Source organism: Plasmodium chabaudi (genome assembly GCF_900002335.3).
Source record: "Plasmodium chabaudi chabaudi strain AS genome assembly, chromosome: 7".
In the NCBI taxonomy this organism is placed as follows: Eukaryota; Apicomplexa; class Aconoidasida; order Haemosporida; family Plasmodiidae; genus Plasmodium; species Plasmodium chabaudi.
Window position 1 is genome coordinate 690,177 of NC_030107.2, and position 26,414 is coordinate 716,590.

Sequence of the window (26,414 nt, forward strand, 5' to 3'; positions counted from 1 at the left end):
TATAGGCATATGTTATATTGCATGCATATAATATACGAGTCAGTCTATATTTTGAATATCAAAAAACGATATGTCTTATTTAAACTTTATGGAAATATAAACTAGTTATTAAATTATGATAATGAAAAAAAACAATAAAAAAAAGGAAATATTTTTTTTTATTTAGCTAGCTTTTTGGTCATATTTTTTGTTCAGAAATGGCTTTATGATAAATTATCGCATGAACGTTCAGAAAATTTTTATCATACATATAAGTTTATGTATATTTATACCAAATGAAAAATTAATGCGATATATAATTTAATATTTTTCTTATATAAAAACAAGTTGGTTTTCCTTTCATAGATATAAAATCGAACAAATTTTAAATGGTTTGAAAAAATGAAAAAGAAGCATAGACATATATAGTTATGGATGCTATCATATGACAATCATAAAAAAACAAAAGTATATGCTTTTCATTTTTCAATGCCATATGTATTATCCATAATTTCAAAATTAATGACTAACGTTAGTGTAGAAATATTTTAGAAAACGATAAAAATTCTGTTGACTATTTTTTTAAATTAAAAAAACTTGAGAAATAAACTATAATATATTTGTTCCCTTGAACAAACTTAATATATAAATAAAAAATATAATTAAAAATTAAGAAACAAAAAAGGAAAGTAAAGAGAATAAATTGAAATTTTTATACTCATGAGGAAAAAATTATTAAGACTATGACATAGACAATTTTTTTTTTAAAAAATTAAATAATAGATCTTATGCAAAAAAAATGAAAACAAATTGGACATTATAGCTAAAATTAAAATATGAAAATTTAATCATGTAAAAGAACATTCTTTTACACTTAACTAAAAATCTCCAAATGGCATTTCATTTTTTTTTATCTTTTTTTTAATGAAAGAAAACTATTAGTAAAATTTTCGCGTCTTAACATTTGTTCAATACCAACAAAATGCTTCAATACTTCCAAATAATAATTCCACTCAAAAAAGAAAATAATTTTAGAAAAAAATTGGATATTATAAAATGATGTGTAGCGTTATTGTTACTACTATTGTTATTATATTATTTTTTAGCAATTTAACGCTATCGAAATTTTAAACATGAAAAACAATGATATCTTTTACACTCCTGTCCATATAATTGTTATTGTCAATTTTGTTTTAATTCATAAAATGTTTTTGCTAAATACTTTCCTCTGTCTTTAGCGAACATTGCAAATGTGAGTTGCTCCTACGAAGTTAAATGCAATATAAAACAATGAGAAGTAATCAAATTAGTGTGCATGTGCATGTATATGAACATATTCAAAATATGCAAACGAAATCGATATGTCATTCTTCCTTATTTTTATTTCTAACCCTTAGTATTTCTTTGCTTGAAACATGTAATGTTTTTATATTTTTGGTAAACTTCTTTTTCATAATTCCACTTAATAAAAAGAATGCTACCAATGTGACGTTTATCAAAATATATGAGTTTTCCCCTACGTATAAAAAAAATTAAATAATAATAATAGAGTAATGATAAGTAAAACGCGAATAAATATGAAACATTCCAAAATAATGAGCATCATATATTTTTTTTATATGAACTGACTATATTATACTTACAGTTGTTGAGAACTGATCCGGTGTTTATGACATAATCTTTGTAGAAGTTATTATTAGATATATCCAAATAGCTATAAATAAAAAAATAATAAATAACAAAATAAAACGGTTTCATAATGTAAAAAGTGTATACTAAACATATCAAGTCCATTTAGTATTTCGTTGTTATACCTGATAATAATATTCTTGTAATAATTGTGAACCGAAAGTTGGGTAAAGAGGAAGAAAATAAACAGGGTAAATACAATAATTTGTATTATTGTGTGTTTTATTCCTAAAAAAAAATAAACAAATAAATAATGAATTAGCTAGCCAAATATGCTAAAAATTATGAACAAGTAAGGCAAAATTGAAAAACGGATTTAAGTGTGTGCATAATTTTCTAAAATTACTTTCTCTTTTTAAGGTTGATTTGTGAGCACTCCTTTCTCCGTCTGTCTTAAGAATATCTAAAATTTTGTTAATAATACAATCACAATCGCTAATTAAGCAATATAAATCTTTTTCCAATTTTTTAAAAAATAATTTTTTGATTTCATAAATAATATCATTAATTCTGTTTACAATACATAGATTATCATTGCTCTGTGCATTTTCAAATAAATATCTTCCATTTTTTGCACCATATATATAAATAGGTAATAAATCAATATTAGAACGAATATTAATTTTACTAGCCAAACATTGGGTAGTTTGACATAACAATTTTATTCTGTCTTGTTCATATTTTATTTCATCAATTTTTGAGAAAATAAAAAGCATTTTTTCCATATGTTTTTCATATATTTCTTTAATAATTAAAAGTAAACGATTACTTAATGATTTTCCTGATGAATCGAAAAATACTAAAATAATATCAACATAATCAGATAAATCATATATAATACTATTAATATCGTAATCGACTTTGTTCATTATATCTTTTAAACCTGGTGTGTCAATAAAATCGATATTTTTTATTTCTGGATTTTTGCACACATACATTTTTGTACATAAGTTATTTTTAAAATTTCGATTTCTATTTGATATTTGTTTTAAAAAATCAAATGTTTTTATTGTAATATCACCATTAAATTCAGATATATAATTTCCACTAGTTATAAGTGTAAAATGATTTGTTTCAAATTCATAACCAGTTTTTTGAATATTCTCTTGTAAAAACCAATTAATAAATGTACTTTTTCCTGATGAGGAATTACCTATAATTAAAACACGTACCTTTTTTGATATAGTTTTATTAACATTTAAAAATAATCCTTTAGCTACATTTCTTATATTTAATTTATCAAGACCTTTATTATTCATAACAATATTTCCATTATATAATTCTTTTATTTCACTTATAATATCATCATAAATATTTAGTCTTTCATTCATATTATCACATATTTTTCTATCAAAATTTTCCTTTGGATCATTAAAGGTATCCTTAGTGTTACCCATTTCTGAATGGTCAGAATATTCTGTTAATTTTTCATTTCGGCACATGGGTTCCTTACTCTTATAGTGCTCTGAGTTTATTGTTGTTTCACTCGGCATGCTCTGCATTTTGACACTCACAAAAAGATTGTATAAATATAAATAAAAATTAATAATATCTGAAATTCAAACGAAATAGCTATTTTAAAAAATTTCACATAAAGCTATTTAACAATTTTTATATATTGTCTATATATGTATGCATACATTTGTGTGTGCAAATGCTATGATATTAATAATCTTATATATACAAACAGCACAAATAGACTTAACTTGAATACAAACGTCTAACTGTGTGACATGATATTCTGTAAATACAAAAATAATTGCATATATATTGATTTATCTTAAAATAATCTATAAAGGATTATACCTATTAAGCAACAAAATATATTTAAAACATATTCATCTTTGTACAGCCACACATTTGTAAATTGTCTCATGAAATATGTGTGTAATATAACATAAAAATTGGAATAAAATAATTAAAATAAAATATATAATGAAACAAAAATTGAGTAATACATTATATATTTTTTTATAAATGTCATGACTAACTGTTTTTATCTTTTTCCTTTTTTTTTGTTACTAACAAAGGAAGCTATAATAAAAATAATGAAATGCATATGTTTAAAAAAATAATAATTAATGATACAAATTGAGAAAGTATAAAATATTATATAATCGCAAAAGGTGGGAAACGAAGGGTACAAAATGGAAATAAATAAGTAAAGAAATGAAAAGGCGAAAAAGAGGAATAAATAAAATTATACTATTAAAACAGTGTGAAAATACAAAATAAAATGAAATTAAAAAGAATGGTAATAAGACAATTGTGTATACCCAAGTATTGAATATTTACACATTTCTCTTAAAAATTATTTCAATTTTTTATATAATAAAAATATATAGAAAAAAAATTAATAATATTAATGTATTATACAAAAGGATACATATTGCAACCCATTCTTTTGTAAAAATATAAATATATTATGGATATATGTAAATAATATTATTGTTTTATATAAGTACCACCATGTTTTATCATTTAATATATAATTTTATGTCTAAGACACAAATAATAAAAATAATTTATTATGTATATTTTTATTTTTTTTATATATGTGTGTAAAAAAATATTTATAATTTTCCTTCGTTTCCCAAATAACTCAAGATTAAAAATTAAGATTTTATTATGTGTGTACAAACTCGCTATTTTTGCCTAATACAAGTATACAATTTTTAAAAATAAAATAAAATAAAAATGGAAATACGTAATATGTAAACAAATATGTAAACAAAATAGTAATGCAAAATATGTAATATATGAAAAACAAGCGAATGGTTGTGCATACCTATTAATGGAAAAGAATGTCAATTCCTTTTCGCATTGCTTATCACATTTTCACGTCCTCTTATATATAAGTTTTATTTTTTATATATTTATTCCAATCCCCATATATTAGAAAAATTCTTAAAAAGGTGTGCAAGGTTTATAATTGTATGTAACACTATTTCTCAAATTATACAACACATATATTTTTCTTAATTAGTTATATTTTTTTATAAAATATTAAAAAAGAATTCAAGTAAAATATGTAATGATTGGGATTGGCAATTATTATTTATTTCAACAATGTAAATGTAAAATGTAAAATGTAAAATGTAAAAATGTAAAATGAAAAGTAAAAAAATAAATACGATACAATGTGTATATACTATTTATAGCATTATCTTTTCGTTAAAAATAAACATTTAAGTTATAAAATGCAACCAAATAAAAAATTATATATTATCATATTCATAACAAGCAAATATCTTAAGGCTTATTGGGAAACAAATAAATTGTATGCATACTTTATAAGTCTCATTCAAGCCTTGTTTAAACTTCAACAATTTTTACATTCAATAAATGGTATACTTATTGGTGTTTATATTTAAGAGAAAAAAAAATATAATTTATAAAAAAAATAAAATAAATAAACAAGCAAACAAACAAGCAAACGTATGGTTATACCCTTATAGCCCTAACAACAGTTGGTTATACCAAATTAATATCATTTATATTTATCAGCTTTTTACTTATTTTTTATTTTTCAAATTTGTTTTAATATACATATAAAATGTTGCACACACACCGTTGATACAAACAAGGGAAAAAAAATTGTTAAACATAAAATTGTTGTAATTTTTCCTACTTTTTAGTTGAAATTTTTAAAAGTTTTTCATTTGTTATCACAATTTAATGAAAAACAAAAGAACGAACGACAAGTTGACTAGTCAGTCGGCACATATGGTAGAGAGTAGTCCCACCGATCTTCTAATTTTGCCAATCGTCGAAATTTGCCAATCTTCTAAATTTGCTAACTTCTAATTTGATAATCTTCCATGCTAGTTATTACGTTTTAAAAGTGGGAACAGGCTGGTAATCTTACGTAGGAAATATATTTTATGGCAACATTTCCGTGTGTTTGTTTTTTTTTATTTTTACAAACGTACATTCATCAGTACAAATGTAATAAGATTAATTATGGGATATACAATTTTTCATTACTTATTTAAACTGTTCCTATTTTATCATGTTATTTTTTTGTTTTAGTAAAATAAAATTTTCGAAAAAAAAATATTTTACCATTATGATTTGATTAAAATATGTGAAGGAGAGTAACGGGAAAGATATTATATCATATGCTCTGAAAAAAAAAAAAAATAAAAATAAAATAATTTTATTAAACTGTTTTCTTCAATATTTTTATGAATATACATATATTATCTTTGTTATTTCCATTACATTATAAATTTAAGAAAAGTTTAAAGAATAGGGTATAGTATATTGTATTAAATATATGGGAATGAAAAAATGGAATACCTATATAAATATAACATAGTATATGATGTAATATAATATAAACTAACAAAATGACAAATGTTGGATACGGAGTTAAAGGTAGTTTTATTTATAATGACGAGTTAAAAGATATTTGCGTGAAGGTAGTTACTTTGTCAAAAAAATTATATAAATATCGAAAGAGATATATGAAATATGTTAAACATGTGGAATTAGAACAAACAAAAAAAGATATAGTAAATAAAGACAAGTCTCTAAAAATTTATAACAACAATAAAAGTATAAAAAACCTTTTAAACTTAAATTTTTATAATTTGATTAGACAATATGATGAATTAGTTAAACATTTATTAAATCTATGTAATAATAATATTGATATATATATAGAATTATTATATATACTTATAATAAATAGCGAACTCTTTAATTATTTCCTTTACATATGTACATTTATTAGTGGAGATAAATATGATCCGTTTATTTCGCTAATCAACAATCATTTCACAATATTAATCAAATATTACCACTACTCTAGTTCTTATATTTACTACAACCAGCTGTACACCAAACTTAGGGACATATACGATGACCCTCGCTCTGGCCCCGCCCCGGATAACGGTAAAAACAGTTGAAAATGTTGAAAATGTTGAAAATTTTGCAATTTTTACGTAAAAAATAGTGTAATTTTCATATAAAATAACGACCTTCCATGCAGGGACACACAACGCAACTGGATCGGCCTCAGCCGGAAGTTTTTTAGACGAGTGCCCAAGCAAACCTGATGAAAATCCAAATTATGAAAAAAATGAAAAGCAAAAAAAGTACAATGATATAACCAATTTACACACAAACTCAGATGACAATCATTCACATGCAAAAACAAGTGTAAAAAATGAAATTAAAAACGTTGGAACTATGATAGATGATACCCATATAAAAAAAAAGTCTATCGATACAAACAATTCAGATGATATAAAAAAGGACGACATAAATAAGCATGGGATGTTTAAAATATATAAGAAAAATTTTAATATAAAAAATTATTTAGAGTTAAAAAAAATGATGGTAATGTTTGAAAAAATAACTAGTGACCATATATATATATTATTGTATTTTTCTCTATCTATTTTACCTACTCTATTTCATACATATTTAACAAAAAAATTTGCAAAAAATAATAAACATGTTAATATTAATTCATGTTTAATATATATATTAAGACAAATAAAATTAAAAACACAAAAAAATTATTTTAATCAATTTACAAATTCAAATGATAATTTATTATATACATTCAAAAGAGAAAATAAACACAAAAATATAATTTCTGATTTTATTATATCCCCTATTGATACTATACACAAATTTAAATCGGACATTAAAAATGATTATGAAAATTATTCCGATTGTTTACTGACCGAACCAAAGAAATCGAATGATGCCCTATGGAGTTCCATAAATAATATCGACGTGGATGCTCAAGTTGAAAAGGTTAGTCAACTCAAAAAAGCGAACCAGTGTGACCAGTGCGAACTGTGCGAAAATTCCAAACACTGTGAACACTATCCTTATGCGATGAAAAAGAAAATGCAACTCCTCCACACGCTCGAGCTTCAGGCAGACATGGCAATCCCACCAAGCGATGAAAAGGGAAATGCAAAAAATGAAACTAACAAAAGCAAAGTAAACATCCCAACGAGCAAAAGGCAGCAGACCCAAACGGATAAACAAAAAAAGGCTAGGAAAAAAAAAAAAATAGTGGCAAATAGTATGGATAGAGAAAAAGAGAAATCGATGAAGACGTTAGAAAAGTTATTAAAAGAAAATATGAAAATAAATTATATATATAAATATGTAAAAACAAAAAAGTATTTACTTAACTGTGAAGGATTTGAAAATGTTATTAAAAGTGTAAGCACAATTATACAATATAATATATATTCCTTTTTTATTAACAATATTGAATTATCAAGCAGTGGTGGGAAAAACAGTTTGATAGTAGACAATCCTATTAGTTATGGTGAAAATAATTTTCATATTTCTAAAATGTTTTATGGAACTTATGAAAATAACAATTATATTGTTGTACCTGGTCTAAAAAAAGATAATACGTTAATACATAATGAATATATAAAAAAGAAAATTAAAAAAAATGAAATATATACATACAAAATGTTAAATAATAAAATCGAATCATTACTAACTACTAAGGAGTTTATGGAAAATATTAAAAAACAAAAACAAAATAAAAAGCGAAGAAATAAATATGAAAATGATATAAGAAATAAGTTAGATTTTTTTTATATAGGAACAGAAAATAATAATGATCATAATATAATAAACAATCAAAATGATATATATAATAATATATATAAATATTTTAAAAAAAAAAATAATACTGATATTTTCGAATCAGATTTAGATTCATATAAAGACAGTGATTCAAGTGATAATTTAATTTTTTATAATAATTCAAAAAAATATTTTCATCAAAATAAATTAAATATAGATTATTTTACTTATTTTATTATTAACTCGTTTTATATATTTATACATTTTCATAATCTTTATTTTTCATCTACCTTTTTTAATATATTTCTTACATTCTCAATCAAATTAGCTTACAAATATGCACACAAGTTGCATCACACAACTTACACATCCCCCTCTAATTCGTTGTATCGTGAATCCGTTAACTCCCATCTCCGCCCCATTGGAATCCTCCTCGGTATGTTCCTACACTCACGCTGACTCATGTCAACTACATATAACTATACACCATAATTACACTGATTGCATATTTTACACCCTTGCAGGTGATCGAGCCAGGAAAGGCCCACTAAACAAGAAGTCATTTTACAGAAAAGTGAAAGAAGACGAAGTGGAATCAGAAACAAGTCCAGTCATTAAAATTGTAATGAATAACTATTTACAAAAATATCAAAATATAAAAAAAAAAAAAAAAAAAAAATGGTATAAATTTGGATATAATAAAAATTGTGATTATTTCTTAAATAAAAAATTGTTATCAAATACTTTTGAAATAATTGTAAATACATTTTTAGATTTATGTATATCCCTATGTAGTATAGATTTTAAATGTATAAATACTAAGCATAATGTTTTAAATAAAAAATATATTTTAAATCATATATATTACTACAACCAAATTATTAACAAGAACTATGATGAAGTAGAGTTATACAACCATGACTTGCAAAATTATAACAATTGCATAAATGGATATCTTTTATATTTTTCCGAATTAAAAAAAAATAAATTATTTAAAAATAGATTTATTAATAATAAACATGTTAAAAATGGCTCTAGCGAATTAAATGGTTGTAGCTTGAAAGGAAGAGACCGTATTCATATGGATAAAGATAAAGCAACTAAACCGTTTAAAGAAAAAGAATTTATTTATGATAACAAATGGAAAGATAGCGAACATGATTTATCTTCCGACAATTGTAGTACCATATCAAGTAATTATAGTGACAAAAGTTTTGTTTTTTTAAAAAAGTGTAAAAATAAAATAAATAAAAGAATATATATCGATGAAAATAATGTTATAAATTTGTTAATGAATATTGGATGTTTATTTATGAATAATATTAAATATAATGCTAGATTTGTTTTTAATACTCTAGACAAAATGAAAAAAAATACAGATATCTCAAAAAATAAAAATAATTTCTTTGACTATATGCACACCGTTTTTTTTTCCCTTTATAATAATCCAAATCCTGAAAAAATCGAAAAAAAAAATTCACCATTTTTAAATATATACAATCAATATCTCTTATCTTTTTTCTTTTTTTTTAAAATACATTATATATTTTTTTTAATTAAATTTAAATGTGAAAAAGAACTTTACATACGTTCTTACTGGCTCCTATATGCTGTATATAATATTACTCAGCAGTTTTAAAAAAATATTACCTACTATGCATAATATAGATTATGAATTCATTTTGTTTTTTTTTCACGCCGTTTAATTCGGTTTATTTTTTTCGCCATTTTTTATCAACTTTTTCAACTTTCTCAACATTTTCAACATTTTCAACATTTTCAACATTTTCAACCTTCTCAACTTTTGCTGGCACTCTCCACTGCTTGTGCCCTAAACATTTCAAAAAAAAAAAAAAAAAAAATAATAAAATAATAAAATAATAAACTAAAACAATCGAGCGACGTAAGAATATGCAAAATGAGGAAACAAATTAAGCAAACGAACTAGCGATGAGCAAGAATAGTTGGAAAAATATTTGGAAAAATATTGGAGGAGATATGCCGTTTTTTGGATACCAACCCATGGGTATAGCATGCTAAGCAACATGGTGTGGCTGACTATATGGTTTGTGTTTTTACTGACTATTTTTGAAAAAAATGTAAAATGTAAAAACAAACATAATGTGTATACATACATAAATTCTATATCCAACATAAAACATGAAAAAAGAAAAAAAATAAAATATAAAAATAGCGAACATAATCGAAATGGTTACTTAAATTTGACTCCTGAAAATGGGGATAATGAAACATATGAAATAAAAAAATTCGAACCAGAAGATATTCAGGTAAATAAAAATTTAAATATAAATATTTTTAAAAATAAAGAAGATGATTCAAATATATATAATGAAGGAATGTGTATATATAATATACTGAAGGATATCGAAATTAAGGATGTTAAAAAAATTCCATCTTATGATCCTGAATTAACAAATGTAAAAATTGAAAAGTCTGAAAATGGTAAAACAAAACTAGTTAGTGATGATTCCGAAAATAAACAATATTTAGAAAACTCATTAATATATAGTGATAGAAATTATGACATACCCAATGTGTTAAATTATTATCCTGATGATATGTTTATATTTAATTTTGATGGTGTTATAAATATGAACAAGCAAGAAAAAATTGTTGTAGCATTTATAACATTTATCAAACTCTTTAAATGTCAATTTTTATTTAATAATAAACAAATTTCAAACCTTCCTTTATATAAATTTATAACAAATGATAAACCATATCTCTTTAATGATTATGTTAAACAAGGTCAGACAACTGATAATGAAAATGATGACTCGTTTATATTATTAAAACTTATTCCCAAATTTTTTTACACACGTTTATTATATATTTTTAAATATATAAAGCGAAATGAAGACTTAGTAATTGCTATTAAATATATATATGACAATATAAATAGTATATGCACAAAATATAACTATGACATTAATCAACTTATATCCATGAGCAAGTCATCAAATGCTATTGGAAGTAAACTTCAAAAGTTTATGAAAAATAAGTCGAAAAATATAAATTCTCCAACTAGTGAAGGAGAAGAAAACGACGAGTTGGCGTACCAGATTGCTAAAGATCTCACAAAAGATACGTTCAATCCAAATAATATTGTAAAATATAAAAGAATAGAAAATCTTAGTAATATATTCCCTAGCTTTCGAGTTGAATTTGAAAATTTTTATATAAATAATAAATATTTAGAGTTGTATAAAAAATATAATATAAAATATGAAAAGATTTCTACTGAATTTGATAAAATACGAAGTCTACTAATCAATAATGAAAATAAAGCATATACAAATTTGTTGAAATATAGATATCCAATTGATAATCTAACTGAACAAGATAAAAAGTATCATGAAACTTGGAATGTCACAGCTATAGATATAATAAATAATAATATAAATAAGTATGGTAAACCTATTTATATTATTTCAACTGTTGAGCATTCTGATTTTATAAAATATACATTAAATCAACTTGGGGTCCACATAACGGATGAAAAAAATAATCATTTGTTACGTGTGTATGGAAAAGATAGCTTAAACGAAAATAAAGAGAATAGTGGGTTAGTCATATTGAAAAAGCTTGGGAAACTTATTAAACCAACGAATACACAAAATGTAAATAATCAGAAAAACGAAGAACTGATTGATTATATTTATGATCCATATAATATGGATATAAACTATTATAAATATTATCAAAAAACTGGAAAAAAAAATTATTATTTAAATAAAAATTCAGATTATAATATGATTCTTAAAAATAAATGTAACTTAGTTTATAAAATAATCAATACATATCATACTAATAATATGATACACATAATTGATGATAAATATGAAGACTTAAATGCTTTAAACAATGACACCAGATTTAATAAAAAAGTTAAATTATATTTTTGTGAATGGGGATACAATACTTATAATGATAAGTTAAAGTCTATTCTTAATGATAAAATAAAAACTTTTTCGGAAACTTTTAAATTAATTTTTTTATGTTGTACATATCAAAATTCACCAAGACGAAAACACACACATGGAAAGGGAATACCCCTTGATTTTTATTCAAAATTTATGCACAAATATTGTTTAAAAAATAATTTAGTATCAGAGCAGCCTATCGATGATTTGTAGAGACATAACCTCCTTGCATGTACATATTTTTTCTTTTTTAGTTATATTTTTTCCCTTTTTTCTTTTTCCTTTTCATTTGTTTACGTCATTTTAATATCATTTTACCAACACACTCATAATAAAAAATTCAATAAGCTCTAAAATGTGGAGCCACACAAAAGTGTGCATACACCAAAAGCATCAGCTAACATAACATTCGTACAATGTGTTTACACCATTTGGTTAAATACTAATTTTATAAAAAACGAATGTGTGCACCACTCATTGTGGTAATTATAAAACATTCCAATTTTTTAGTCGCTATAAAAAGAGACCCCAATAGGGTTGAGAGAAAGTTACAAAAATATTTTGTGGCGTGTGCTGTTTAATTGGCAGTCAAATATAAATGTACAGAAATAAAAAATGGCATAAAAATGGCAAAATAAAAAGTGGAATAAAAAATGGCATAAATAAAAAGTGGAATAAAAAAGTGTACAGAAAAAATAGTGGCAAATAGCGATAAATTACGAAAATGAGCAAATAAATTTACACTTTTGGCTAGCTGGATTTTTTTTTTCTGAACAAATTTTTATAGTGAGTTGGTATATTTCTGAGCGTGCATGTGATATTTTTTATTCAAATCAAAGGCATCAACTAAAAATTCATCTAATTGATACAAATGTAAATTTAAATCTCCAGCTGATTGTGCAGCATAAACATCTCGACCTGAATAATTAACCTCAGGTATTTCTATTTTCCATGATGGATCATCATTTTTTAATTGTTTAATAGCTGTTTCAATACGTCTTGAAACATAAAACCATGGGCCCATATTCATATGTTCTTCTTGTACCCATATAACATCCCTTAAATTAGGATAATTTTTTAAATCATTCATAAAACTTTTAAATGGAAATGGTGATAATTGTTCAATTCTAGCTATAGCAATATTTTCTATATTATTTGTATCTCTATAATTTAATAAATCATAATAAACCTGTCCTGAGCATAAAATAATTCTTTTTATTTCTTCCTTTGGTTTTAATTTATGTTCAAACTCTTCTGGTAAATATGGCAAAAATTTAGTTGAAGTTAAAAAATTATTTATATTATCAAATGCCATTCTCATTTTTAACATTTTTTTGGGAGTTATAACAACAAGTGGTTTACGAAATGATCTATGCATTTGTCTCCTTAATGCATGAAATAAATTTGAAGGCTTAGTACAATTTATAACTTGCATATTATGTTGCTGTATTATTTTTTTATCTTTATCTACTGAATAGTTAGCTATATCTTCTCTATCATCGCATAATTGTAAAAATCTTTCAATACGAGCAGATGAATGTTCAGGTCCTTGCCCATCATATCCATGGGGTAACAACATAACTACTCCTGATTGTTTATTCCATTTTGTTTCACCAGATGCAATATAATTATCTATCATAACTTGTGCACCATTTGCAAAATCACCAAATTGTGCTTCCCAAACAACTAGTGCATCTGGGTGTTCATAACTATAACCAATTTCATATCCCAAACAAGCATATTCTGACAATAATGAATTATTAACTTCTATTGTATGTGGAGTTTTCAACGAATCAAATATATTATATTCTTCATAAGTAATTTGATCATGTAATACTGCATGCCTATGGGAAAACGTTCCTCTTTGTGAGTCTTGACCAGATATACGAGCATGAAAACCATCAGAAAGTAATGTTGCATATGCTAATAATTCTGCAGTCCCAAAATCGATATTATCTCCTGATTCTAAACTTGCTATACGACTTTTAAATAATTTTGTAATAATTGGATGAGGATTGAAATTTTCTTTTATAGTAAATATTTTTTTTCCTAAATTTATTAAAACATCTTTTTCAACTCCAGTCTTTCTAGAGGGAGAAAATTTTTGTGGATTAACCATATGGTCCCATTGTGGAAGATATTTTTTATCCATAGGTTTGGGTTCAAAATTTTTTGATTGTTCATATACTTGTTCATAATAATCATATATTTTTTTTTTATTTTCTTCAAACTCTTTTAATGTTATTACATTTTCATCTATTAATTTTTTACTATAAATATCAAGAACAGATTTATGTCTAGCTATTACATCATATAATAATGGGTTTGTAAATTTAGGCATATCTAATTCATTATGACCATATTTTCGATATCCTACTAAATCAATAATTGTATCAATATTAAATTTATTTCTTATATCTAATGCTAGGCCAAATACATATGTTACTGCTTCTGGATCATCTGCATTTACATGTATAATTGGAATATCTATACATTTTCCTATATCAGTACAATATTTTCCTGACCTTGCATCTACTGGATATGTTGTGAACCCAATTTGATTATTTACGACTATATGTATAGTACCACCAACACTATAACTTGGTAATTTAGACATTTGAAATGTTTCATATGCAATTCCTTGTCCAGCTATAGATGCATCACCATGTATAATTATAGGTAACACTTTTTTTTTTTCTTTATCATTACAGTAATATTGTTGTGCTCTAGCTTGCCCCATTAGAATGGGATTAACAGATTCTAAATGAGAAGAATTATCAACAATACCTAGATGTATATATCTATTACTCTCTTCATCATAATGATCAATTTCAACACCTAAATGATATTTTACGTCACCAGTATTACCCCATATATTATCACTAAATCCAGTTTTTCCTCGAAATTCAGACATCATTTGTTCTAAAGGTTTATGTAATACATTAAATAATACATTTAATCTACCCCTATGAGACATACCCATCAATACACTATTAATATTTAATTTACATGCTCTTTTAACTAACTCCTTCATACCTGTTATTAATGTTTCACATCCATCCACACCAAATCTTTTTGTTGTAGCAAATTTTGCAGCCATATAATTTTCAAATATAAATGCTCTTGCAGTAGATTCTAATATTTCTTTTTTTTCTTTATTACTAAAATGGTATGTTTTATCACTTTCTATCCTGTTTATTATATACTTTACAATATTTTCATCTGTTATATGCATATATTCAAATCCTATTGCTTGGCAATATGTTTCTTCTAATTTATTTATTAAACATTCAAGTGTGCATGTTTTATTTCCATAACTAGAAAATCCTGTAATTGATGGCAAATCAAATGAAAATTCTTTTTTTAAATCTTCCTCACTAAAACCAAAATTTTTATAAGTCTTTTTTTTTTCATTATTATTTCCATTATTAATACTTGTATATGGTACCATATTTGGTAAAGGTAATGGATTTGTTTGTGCATATAAATGGCCATTTTTTTGATACCATCTAATTAGCTGTACAATTCTAGCTATGTCATATATATTTCCTGTTTTCCCCTTTTCTATCATTTCTTCATTCACATATGTAATTCGAAGATTATTATGTCGTTCATCATATTCTCTATCACGATTTTGATATATTATCCTACTTGTTTCGTCTAGTAAACCTTGATTGGGCATTCCATTACATATATTCGTGAAATACCGGTCCCATGATTTGTCTAGTGTATTTCTGAACAAGTCAGGTAAAAAATGGTAAAAAAAAAAATATATGTACAAATCATAAAAAAATATTAAAAAAATATGAACAATTCAGGTTAATAATACAAAAAAAGTACATTCCTCATGAACATGTACATAAAATTTTTTCAAATTTACCGATCATTTTTCCATAGGCGATAAACACTTTCCAAGTATGAAGCCATACTTGGGTTAAATTCTTCATTGTACAATATACTACTTGTATGTATACATTTCTTTATATTATTTCCATTTTTTCTACTTTTCTGCATCAAGTTGTTTTGACATAATATCTTTTTCATCTTTAGCCTTTTTGAAAACGTGCAATCTATAACGTTATTTCACCAAATATATCCACAAAAATAAATATATTATATATGAGCATACGCACACGCATACGCTCTCAAATAAATAGTTTAATAAGGCTAAAATATAAAACACATAATTGGGTCAAAAGTTATTTTATTGTTAAGTAGTACAAAACATATTATATGGTCATTTTTACTGTATACTGTTTTTTGTATGTTGGCAAATATGAAAAAAAAAAAAAAAAGGAAAAAATATATTATATATAAATATAATGCAAAATAAAACGAATGCTAATAATTATGTAAGTATTTATGTAATTTTATATTTCTTTTTTCCCACTATTTTATGGGAGAAAATTATTTCATATGTTTATTATTTAGTATAAATTACTAACCAAATGAGAAAGCAGTCGCGTATGTATATATAGCATAATTTTATAGCTAAACGGGGTATATTATATAAAAAAAAAAAAATTATAATTTTGTGTTTTTCACATAATAATTATGAAAGCAAATTGATATAAAAAAAATAAAAATAAAAATAACGAAACAAATGAACAAATAACGAAAACATAAGCTTGTTTTTTTTTTGTGATTATGTTGACGTGCTATTTATGAATATACGCATCATCCTTTTTTTCAATTTTATATTTTGTAACAGATTATTCAAAAGCTAAAATGGTATAAAAAAAAATATAGTATATTATAATAACAAAAAAAAATAAATATATGTACGTATGCATATATGCATGCTCAATATCTTTGTATATACCCACAAATAAAAGTGATAACTCGACAAGTGATTATACTTGTCTTTTTGTTTTTTTCAAATAGGAAATATTTTGCCAAATTATAAAACAAATGCATAAAATATATACACCTATCAGCTTCGTGCTATTTATAAATAATAATATAGGGAACAAATATATATACATATAAAAAATAAATATATATAGGTGTGTGGTTTATTTACAAAAAAATAGTATTGACAGCAAATTAGGTATTTCATAAGATGGTCATAGCACTATTCTTATATATCCTTCTTCACATTCTTCACATTCTTCACATTCTTCACATTCTTCACATTCTTCATATTCTTCACATTCTTCATAATGGTTAATAGTTTAAAAATGTTATACTTAAAAAAGTGCAAATGCGGAAATATACTCTGATTAAGTTGTAATACGGTTTTCTAATTTTTGTATGTCATTTTTTCGCTCGATCAATCTACATTATCTCCGTCCCAAAAAATAATTTTTTTCCATTTCGTTAATAATAACATCTTTAGAAATAAATGAAAAACGGTAGAAAGATGGAATATTCGTATTGTGTTATAATGTGGAATTAATTTTAATTTCTTGCAACGAACGGAAGCAGATTGTAATTGTGAACATCGAAGGCATTGAGGATACAATCTTTGTTTCGTATCATATAATTTAAATAATTTTAAAAAAAATAAAAGAATTCTTTTCTTTTTATAATATTCAATTGTGTCTTTAACAACTTGTATAGGTGGTTGATGGTCCCCAATAAATTTGTCATAGCAAACTGCTCCACACGTATGACATCCAGTCTCTTTACAATAATTTCGTAATATATCTATTTCTCTTTTTGTAGCATATGTCATATCTTTTTCAATACTCTTCCTTGGGTTTGAATACACTCCTGGCATTTTCACATCGCTAGGTGAAAATTTGTTATAGCTAAAAAAAAATAAAATAAAATAAAATAAAATGAAAATAAAAAATAGCCAGCCAAACAATCATGCAACTATGGATAGACAACTTTTTCCAAAGACTCACCTTCCGTTAAACAGTTTGAAGAAAAGGTTTGTTAAAACAAAATATCGTAAATAGTTAAAAGTGAACAAACTTAATTTATTAAATTTTGTTACGACAAGTTTCTTTGCACATTGATACATAATCTCGTAGCTATTTTTCAAAGATTTATTTATAAAATAATCTGCACTATTATATAATATCGTTTTAATCAGTTGAACTTCATATTTGTTAAATAATATTCTTAATAATACTAATTGTATAACTTCACTTAACACATTAATGTAATAGTTCACTAAATTTAACTGAAGGAACCCAATAATTCTCGAAACATACTTACTCCCACTAATATACAAAATGCGTGACTGTGTTTTTTGGGAAATGATATTGAAATAGTGGAACAGGAAAAAGGAGGTGCATATCTGCAGAAGGTACATCGCTACAAATGGAAAGGTAGCAAAGCAGTAAATAAATAGTAAGAAGTAACGAAAAGGTGGTGAAGAAGTAACGAACAGGTGACGAACTTAATGAATGATGGTTAGACATGACATAACTTACTTATGAATCGGAAGAGGAGAGTCCTGAAAAAGTTTAAAAAATTTAAAATAATTCCATGTCTGTTATATGTATTGTTCATTAATATCATTCCATTAAAAAAGATATCAAGCTTGTCTTCAATAATCGTTTTAATATATTTAGGTGATAATATATCAAGTTTATATTTTGCTTTTACTGTAACATATTTCTTAATTATTTTTGGAGACTGATGAATGAAATGTAAAATTTTCGATTTATTGAACTTTGAATAATTAACATTTTCAATTGCTTTACAACTTTTATATATTAAATTAACTTCATTTGTATAAAAACAATCATGACATAATCTCTTTCTTATATTTTTTCCATTATTGAATAAGACATTTAATGGGACGTTATAATGCTCACTGTTTTTAAATCTTGATTTTACAAAAAATAAATTAACAAAAAATAATAAAAGAAAAAATATTATCGAGCTTACAATTCTCATTTTAACAAAACAAATGACATACTATATTTTATTATCCATGTGTGTATTTTTTTTTGTATTTAATTATTCTACCCTCTATATTTTCCCAAATTATTTCAACTCATATTTTAAAAAAAAAAAAAAAAAAAAAAAAAAACGAATAAATTGCTATGATTTGTCATTACTCTCTTTCCTTTTTATGGTATGTCTATTTTATGAGTGCATAAAATATAGAAAATTAATTAAATACAAAAACATTTTAAAATATGACAGGAGAAAAACATACCCCTTAATTATCAGCCATATAGTGTGTAAAATTTTTAAATCACGAATAATGAAATTAAAAAATTAATAGCAAACTATAAGTTTTATAAAAAAGGAGAAAATACACAAAGTGTGTTAGACAAAAATGGGTTACATTATAAATTTCATAAAATTATAAAGTTTATAAAAATGTGTGAATAAAAAATATTCGCATTTATAAAAAAAGTTATTTTTTTATTTTCCCCCCGGGTTTACAACGTGTGTATTTTCAAAGGGGGTATCCAATTCAAATTAAAATTAAAAATTTTCAAATTACGTAATAAAAATAGTTGGAAAAAAATAACACGTAAAATGGTTACTATTTTTCAAACAAAAATAAAAATAATAGCATGAGTCCTTTATTAGCTTAGCTAAAAAATGTCTTAACCAGTTAATTTCAAATATATATTATAAAAGTTTTTTTAATAATCTAACGAAATATGGAATAACACATTGAATATAAAGGAAAAAAAAAATATAACAAATAGGCGATTTAAAAAATAAAAAAAATTTAAACATAATTAGAAATTTAAGTATACATAAAAAAGGAAAGTATCATCATAGGAATGCTTTTAGTATGCCCACATTCAGTTTGTTCGGTTGTTTTTTTTTTTTTTTTTATTTTGATTATCTGGTTCATGGTTAGGCAAAATATGGGGTAAGCATCCAACACAAAAAAAATTGAGAAAATGAAAAAACGAGGATCATCATATTTATTCGTTTAACATTATATTCATTTGATAAATTTGAATTATCATGAATATATAGATGGATAGACTTAAATAATTGAATCATCTGAACCGACACTGTAATGTAATAATAAAGTTGGGTTAATCTATACATACCATTACTATTTAAGAATAATATTATATTATATGGACTGAATTGGAAAGACAAATTATTATTTAAATTTTTGAAAACTTGTGAATTATTCTTTTTGTCAAACTCCCGATTCTTCATATTATCATCAATATCTCCAAAAGCTGATGTATACATAAAATATAAAAAATAGTAAGAGAACTTTGTAATTATTAATGCACACATTATAACAAACTTATAGGATATAAATGATAATATATGTAAAAACGGTAAGTTAATATCTCGACACATCAATAAAAATAAAAATTTGACTATAGCTGTTTCAAAAAATAATAAAATAAATATATAAGATGATGTGTTAAATAAATTATCTGGATTAAAAGTAAAATTATTTTTTTGAGCTGTCACTGTTATTGTATATAATAAAATATAAGTAATAACGGACATCAAAGGAATGTATAGATCTGCTTGAAATATACCAATATTATTATTATAATCAATATAATTTAAATTATTCATTTTATTATCTGTTTCTGTATTTTCTTTTTTATCGTTATAAAATATATTATTATTATTATTTTTATTATTTTCAAATCGTGTATTATTTATATTGTTGTTCATATTTATATTATCCGTGTTAGGATTATATGTATTATAATTTCCATTAAAAATAAACGATGAGTTATAATTCTTATTTTGTATATTGGTTTCCATTTTCTTTTTTAAATGTGTATATACATAATAGGTTCGAGATTCAAATAAGGCTTTACGTATATATATATAAGGAACTATTATAAATAATATTTTACTAAGTACATAGGAATGTGTAACATTAAAATAGTCTCGTAATATTGATAATTTATTTCGAATAAAACTTGAATTATTTATCTCCATTTTTTTTTCTAATTCATTCATAACCATATTTGTAACTCCTTTTTTTACTAAATTATTTAATTCGCTATTTGTATCTGTATTTTTTGTTAATGTTTCAAAAATATTATGAACAATCCCTTTATCGTTACCACTATTATTTGTGTTATTACTTTCTTGCCCCATCATTTCCATACCTTTATTTAAAAATAAATTCGCTTTTCTCAAAAAACTACTACCTATACTATTACCTGTTTGAAAATTATTTGTTGTATTATTGTTTAATATATTTCCATTTATCATATCGCTAGATTGATGCATATTATTATTAACAAATTTTAGCTGGTCATTCATAAAACCACTATTTTCTTTGACTCCCATTTCGGGATTAACAAATTTGTTACCACCCATGCTCATCACATTTGGCGCATTGGGCACGCTTGGTACAGTTGGTACAGTCGGCACGTTTGGCACATTTGCAAAATTCTGAACATATCCCATATTTCGATTATTGGAAAATCCATGCATAGTTCTCACATCGCTAGCATGGCTAGCCATATTGACATTTTTATTATGGCTGAACATCGGATAGTTACCAACTTCCGCTGTATTATTTTTATTTTCAAAACTTTTATCATTATAAATACTAGATCGATTTATTACATTAGTATCTTTATTGTTTAAAATGTTTATACCACTAGAATTTGTATCATTGTTAAACATGTAATTTTGTTTTTTTCCTAAAATAGGGTGGGTGTTGACATAATTTGAAGAAACTGCCTGACTGTTCATATTATTATTAATATTGTTCATATTATTATTAACGTTGTTCATATTATTATTAACATTGTTCATATTATTATTAACATTGGTCATATTATTATTGCTATAATTATCATTTGGATTTATATTATAATTATTTGTAAAGCTATTAGCATTATCTTGAACATGCTGATTATTATTTCCAACATTATAATTGTTCATATCATTATTCATATAATTTATATGAGATATATTAGCTGTATTGAATTTATTTCTTTGATATAGTTGATTATTTTTATTATAATCTGTATTATTCATTTGGTTATGCTCTCTTAAATGAGTAGCATTGTTTCCCTTTCTTCGGTCATGGATATTAAACTCCCCGTAAGTTTGATTTTGATTCATTATTAACATACATATGAAAAAAAATAAAATTATATAAATAATAAATTAAGGATGGAATTTTATTTCGGTATCTGTATGGTCACAATTGTATTGTAAATATCCATAACATGTATAGAAATTTTAGTATCATAAAAATACAGTACCATTTATCTATGCATTGTATAGTATATGCATTTTTTTTTATTTATATTGTATTTAAGTATTTGCCAATCTTTGAAATTCTAATATGAAAAATTAATAAAGTAAAATGTCAATGCTGGCGGAATATATATTACTATTAATATATAAAATAATATATTTAAACACTATTATAACACTTTTTAAAAATAATGAAATAAACTAACAAACCGCTTATAAATTATATGCGTGATCATGCATATCAAAATTGTTATATACATACGCTATATATAATTAATAATATATGCATATCTGAATATTTAAAATACTTGAAAAAAATTATGCAAAATAGAGTGAAAAATTTAAATAAAATAGTAAACAAAATTAATAAAATAAAGCAAAAGAATTAACGAATAAAAAAAATGAAAATACTATTAAACTGTCATTGAAATAAAAATATAAAAAATACTATGACATGTAAAAACGCCACAATATAAAAATTTATAAATTGGATATTTTATAAATCTGTTATTTTTTTATTCCCTATATAAAGGGAAAAAATGATAATATTATATACAAATATATTTATAAAAAATTTAAGTATGTATATAATTCAATTATGCGTGCAATATGTATATAGTAATATATATAATCACAATACTCCATATAAATATGTTCAACAAGCAAATATATCAAACCAAATGGGAAACTGTTGTCTACTTTTGTTTTGATATATTCACTTATTACATATGTACATGCATGCCATATTCATATATGATTGACAATGTTCAATAAGAACAAAAAAATAAGTATTGAACTATGTTTTGTGTTTGTAATACCTTTTGTTCTTTTATCCTATTTTTCATATATAGGAATATATTTTAAAAAAATTAAAATGTTTTACATTATAATAATATGAAATTTAAAACGGTATTAAAAAAAAAAATAAAGTTATACTAAATTGGCTTATATTTCAAAATATAATCCAATATTAAGACAATTATAAGTAAAAAACAAAATAACATATAAAATATCATTTAAACAATAACATACAATAAGGAAATGTACAAATGTGGAAAAAATCATTTATGGATTGCAATATAATAGGAAGTGTTTGTTTGATCATTGTGCATGCATTTTTTACACTATTCAATTTTTTTTTTATGAACAAAAAATATTGTATTAAAAAGCTAGCCAACTATAATCTTTTCCATGTTTATTTTGCTTTTTTCAGCAAAATTATATATGCAATTTTTATTAGCATACGTTGATAAAATACTGTCTCTCTTCTCTTCTACAAACAAATCATCATATTCGTTTTTATTGCATAATTCTAGTAGCTTAAAACCGTCTCTCATGGCGAGAAAATGCCTAAAAAATGCACACATAAAAAAGTTGAAAAAAAATATTAACGTTCATACATTATTGCATGAAATTGTGAAAAAATATTAACATGGTCATAATATTATGCAAAATAACTGTACCTCCAACAGACATAAGACCGAAGTGTGTCAGTGTTCCTCATGTAATAATCCTCATGGCTCTCCCAAATGTATACCGTTTTATCCTTTAATGAGCCCAATGAAAAAGTAAAGGGGAAAACATGTATTTTTTTGGTAGGCTCAACAAATTTATCTTGAGTATTTAAATAGTCGGATATATATTTATATTTATCTGTTTGATTATTTGTTTGTAGTTCTGAACTGTCTGGAACCAAAACTATAACAGATAAAAAATGTTTACTATCATTATTCAATATATTTAATATATCAGTATATGTAAATGTTTGGAAATATAAACGAGTAGCTAATGTGAGATAAAACATGTCATCGGATGAAATGTTTATTTCATCATTTGATATGTAATTTATATATTTATTAAAATTGTCTAAACAAATATTTTTCATATTTCTACTTTGATCTATAAACATCCATGTGTTTATAAAATAAAATAAAATACTTATATTCAAAAAAGATGGCGATTTTAGAATAATATCATTTATGCTATTATAATTATTTAGTATTTCATTTTTTATACATATATTAAAATTATTATTTTTTTCCATAGGATTTTCACATATACTATACACAGTATTTGACAACGATTTATAAATTAAAAAAAATAAATTTGTATTCACTACCTTTTCTTTGTTATAATAATAATTACTAATTTTATAATAATCTTTTATATCCATAATATCTTCATATTTTATAATATAATCTTTATATTTATCTAAATATTTTTTTAAAGTTGATATTAAATATAATGTGTAATAATATACCACTTCAGCTTTTATATCAATTCCACATATTGTTAAAATTTTCATTATCTCTGTTTTTTCGTTAACTCTTTTTATATATTCAAAATCATTGTCTATATTTTCACTTTCACATTTTTTATTTACATATTCTTCTATACTACTAGGATTATCAAAATTTAATAAATTTTCTTCATTTTTGACGAGTAATATATTATCGATTTCTTTTTTATCTGTACCGCCATTTACATAATCATCCATTAATTTTTTTATTTTTTGTTCATGTTTTTTTCGATTTCTAGCGAAATTGTCATTCGATAAGTAATAATTTATTATATCCTTTTCCACTTGATATGAACTGTTCGATGAGGTGAAATGTCTTTTATTCCATATTGATCTGTATTTATTCGAATTAAAATTAGGAAGCTTGCATACACTTTTTATAAAAATTGAAGAAGTATGTTTAGCTCGACTAGCGTTCATAGAGATAAAGAGAAATAAAAAAAAAAAAATTAAAAAAATTCTGACTTGGTCATAAAAAAATAGGTAAACATTGATTATATGGGAAAATGTGTGAAATACCGAACTGCTTAATTTTTAGCTCTTTATGCTACTATCTATTATTTGTGTTTCCTATATAATAAAATTTACATTAAATTTGTTGGATGGTTGTGAACATTGGAACAATTATAAAATATTTACATACATACAACATATGCACAATATGCGTAAGCTTGTATTTCTTAATAAGGGGAGTTCATAATACTTAGGGCTAAATAACAATTTCATTTTATTTTTCCTTTTTGTAAGTTCGCTCAAAATATGTGCTTTATTATTATTATATTTTTTTAAGCAAACTGAATGCCCGCAAAAAGCATACGAACTAAATAAATATACATATATATTTCCAAAGACTTTAAAACATTGTTACTCCCATATATGAAATAATTTTATCCCTATATACATATTTCTACAATATTTCCACGTTCTTAATAAATATGTAGATATAAAAATAAAATTAAATTAGCTGGCTAGCTGGTTTGGCAAAGTTCAAATGTTGAACGATTAAAATGGGTGGAAAAATTAATAAAAAAATAAATGGAAAAAAAATCGAAGTAAAAATATTTAAAGTATATACAAACCGTATTTTGCCGTTCCGTATTTTCTATGCCAACTTCCGTTAACCCGTTTTTCCTAATAATGCTTTTCCAAAAAACACTATCATATTACACTGCTCATGTAAAAGTAGGAAGAAATATGCACATAGCTAGGCATGGGCTTCGTATATGCTTATATTTATATTTACATTATTTCATTTTAATTAATGCATTATATAGTTGACATATTTTTAAGATATAATTTTAATAATAAATATTGGCACTATATTAATGCCATATAATGTGGATGGACTATTATATAATAACAGTTTAAATTTATTAAGATATTAAGATATGGCTGTTTCAATTTTATATACAATAAATTATAAAAATATATAAATAAATTTATTAATAGGATGAAGAAAATAAAGAATAAAAATTACACGCAAATTATATATGCAAATTATTGTCAAAATATGTATGCACATATATATAATATATATATGCCAACGCAATGAATAAGGAAATAATACAAAAAAAAGGAAAGCAAAATGAAATATGAATAAGCAAAATCATAAAAATATTAAAAACATACGAAAATTAATAAAATTCTTTTCTTGTGACGGTCTAATAATAATATGATGTTACTAACTCTTCGTTTTTGTATGAATATTTAAATACTATGAAACACGCAATTCTCTTTTAATTTCTTCATAATATATATTTCCATAAAGATAAAATGTATATGCATTAACTATATCAAAA

At 23.7% G+C, this 26,414-nt stretch overlaps 7 protein-coding genes across 7 annotated transcripts; 2 read left to right on the plus strand and 5 right to left on the minus strand.

Annotated features, from left to right (window-relative positions):
• Positions 1-1,161: 1,161 nt before the first annotated feature.
• PCHAS_0718900 (conserved Plasmodium protein, unknown function) lies at positions 1,162-3,170 on the minus strand (the record flags this gene model as incomplete). Its single annotated transcript, XM_016797693.1, has 5 exons — positions 1,162-1,242; positions 1,371-1,495; positions 1,623-1,693; positions 1,794-1,896; positions 2,015-3,170. The coding sequence occupies 5 exons, from the start codon at positions 3,168-3,170 to the stop codon at positions 1,162-1,164; spliced, it is 1,536 nt and encodes a 511-aa protein (XP_016653621.1).
• Positions 3,171-6,020: 2,850 nt separating this feature from the next.
• PCHAS_0719000 (conserved Plasmodium protein, unknown function) lies at positions 6,021-9,880 on the plus strand (the record flags this gene model as incomplete). Its single annotated transcript, XM_016797694.1, has 3 exons — positions 6,021-6,567; positions 6,665-8,677; positions 8,766-9,880. The coding sequence occupies 3 exons, from the start codon at positions 6,021-6,023 to the stop codon at positions 9,878-9,880; spliced, it is 3,675 nt and encodes a 1,224-aa protein (XP_016653622.1).
• A 394-nt stretch (positions 9,881-10,274) lies between these two features.
• Positions 10,275-12,398, plus strand: PCHAS_0719100 (conserved Plasmodium protein, unknown function; the record flags this gene model as incomplete). Its single annotated transcript, XM_736524.2, has 1 exon — positions 10,275-12,398. The coding sequence occupies one exon, from the start codon at positions 10,275-10,277 to the stop codon at positions 12,396-12,398; it is 2,124 nt and encodes a 707-aa protein (XP_741617.2).
• A 568-nt stretch (positions 12,399-12,966) lies between these two features.
• Positions 12,967-16,229, minus strand: PCHAS_0719200 (2-oxoglutarate dehydrogenase E1 component, putative; the record flags this gene model as incomplete). Its single annotated transcript, XM_741118.2, has 2 exons — positions 12,967-15,919; positions 16,066-16,229. The coding sequence occupies 2 exons, from the start codon at positions 16,227-16,229 to the stop codon at positions 12,967-12,969; spliced, it is 3,117 nt and encodes a 1,038-aa protein (XP_746211.2).
• A 1,228-nt stretch (positions 16,230-17,457) lies between these two features.
• On the minus strand, positions 17,458-19,040 carry PCHAS_0719300 (conserved protein, unknown function; the record flags this gene model as incomplete). Its single annotated transcript, XM_016797695.1, has 3 exons — positions 17,458-17,938; positions 18,038-18,452; positions 18,572-19,040. 3 exons carry the CDS (start codon positions 19,038-19,040, stop codon positions 17,458-17,460), a joined length of 1,365 nt encoding a protein of 454 aa, XP_016653623.1.
• A 924-nt stretch (positions 19,041-19,964) lies between these two features.
• On the minus strand, positions 19,965-22,187 carry PCHAS_0719400 (protein transport protein YIF1, putative; the record flags this gene model as incomplete). The annotated part of the gene is made up of 1 exon (XM_016797696.1): positions 19,965-22,187. One exon carries the CDS (start codon positions 22,185-22,187, stop codon positions 19,965-19,967), a length of 2,223 nt encoding a protein of 740 aa, XP_016653624.1.
• Positions 22,188-23,485: 1,298 nt separating this feature from the next.
• On the minus strand, positions 23,486-25,035 carry PCHAS_0719500 (conserved Plasmodium protein, unknown function; the record flags this gene model as incomplete). The annotated part of the gene is made up of 2 exons (XM_741120.1): positions 23,486-23,666; positions 23,780-25,035. The coding sequence occupies 2 exons, from the start codon at positions 25,033-25,035 to the stop codon at positions 23,486-23,488; spliced, it is 1,437 nt and encodes a 478-aa protein (XP_746213.1).
• Between the last annotated feature and the right edge of the window lie 1,379 nt (positions 25,036-26,414).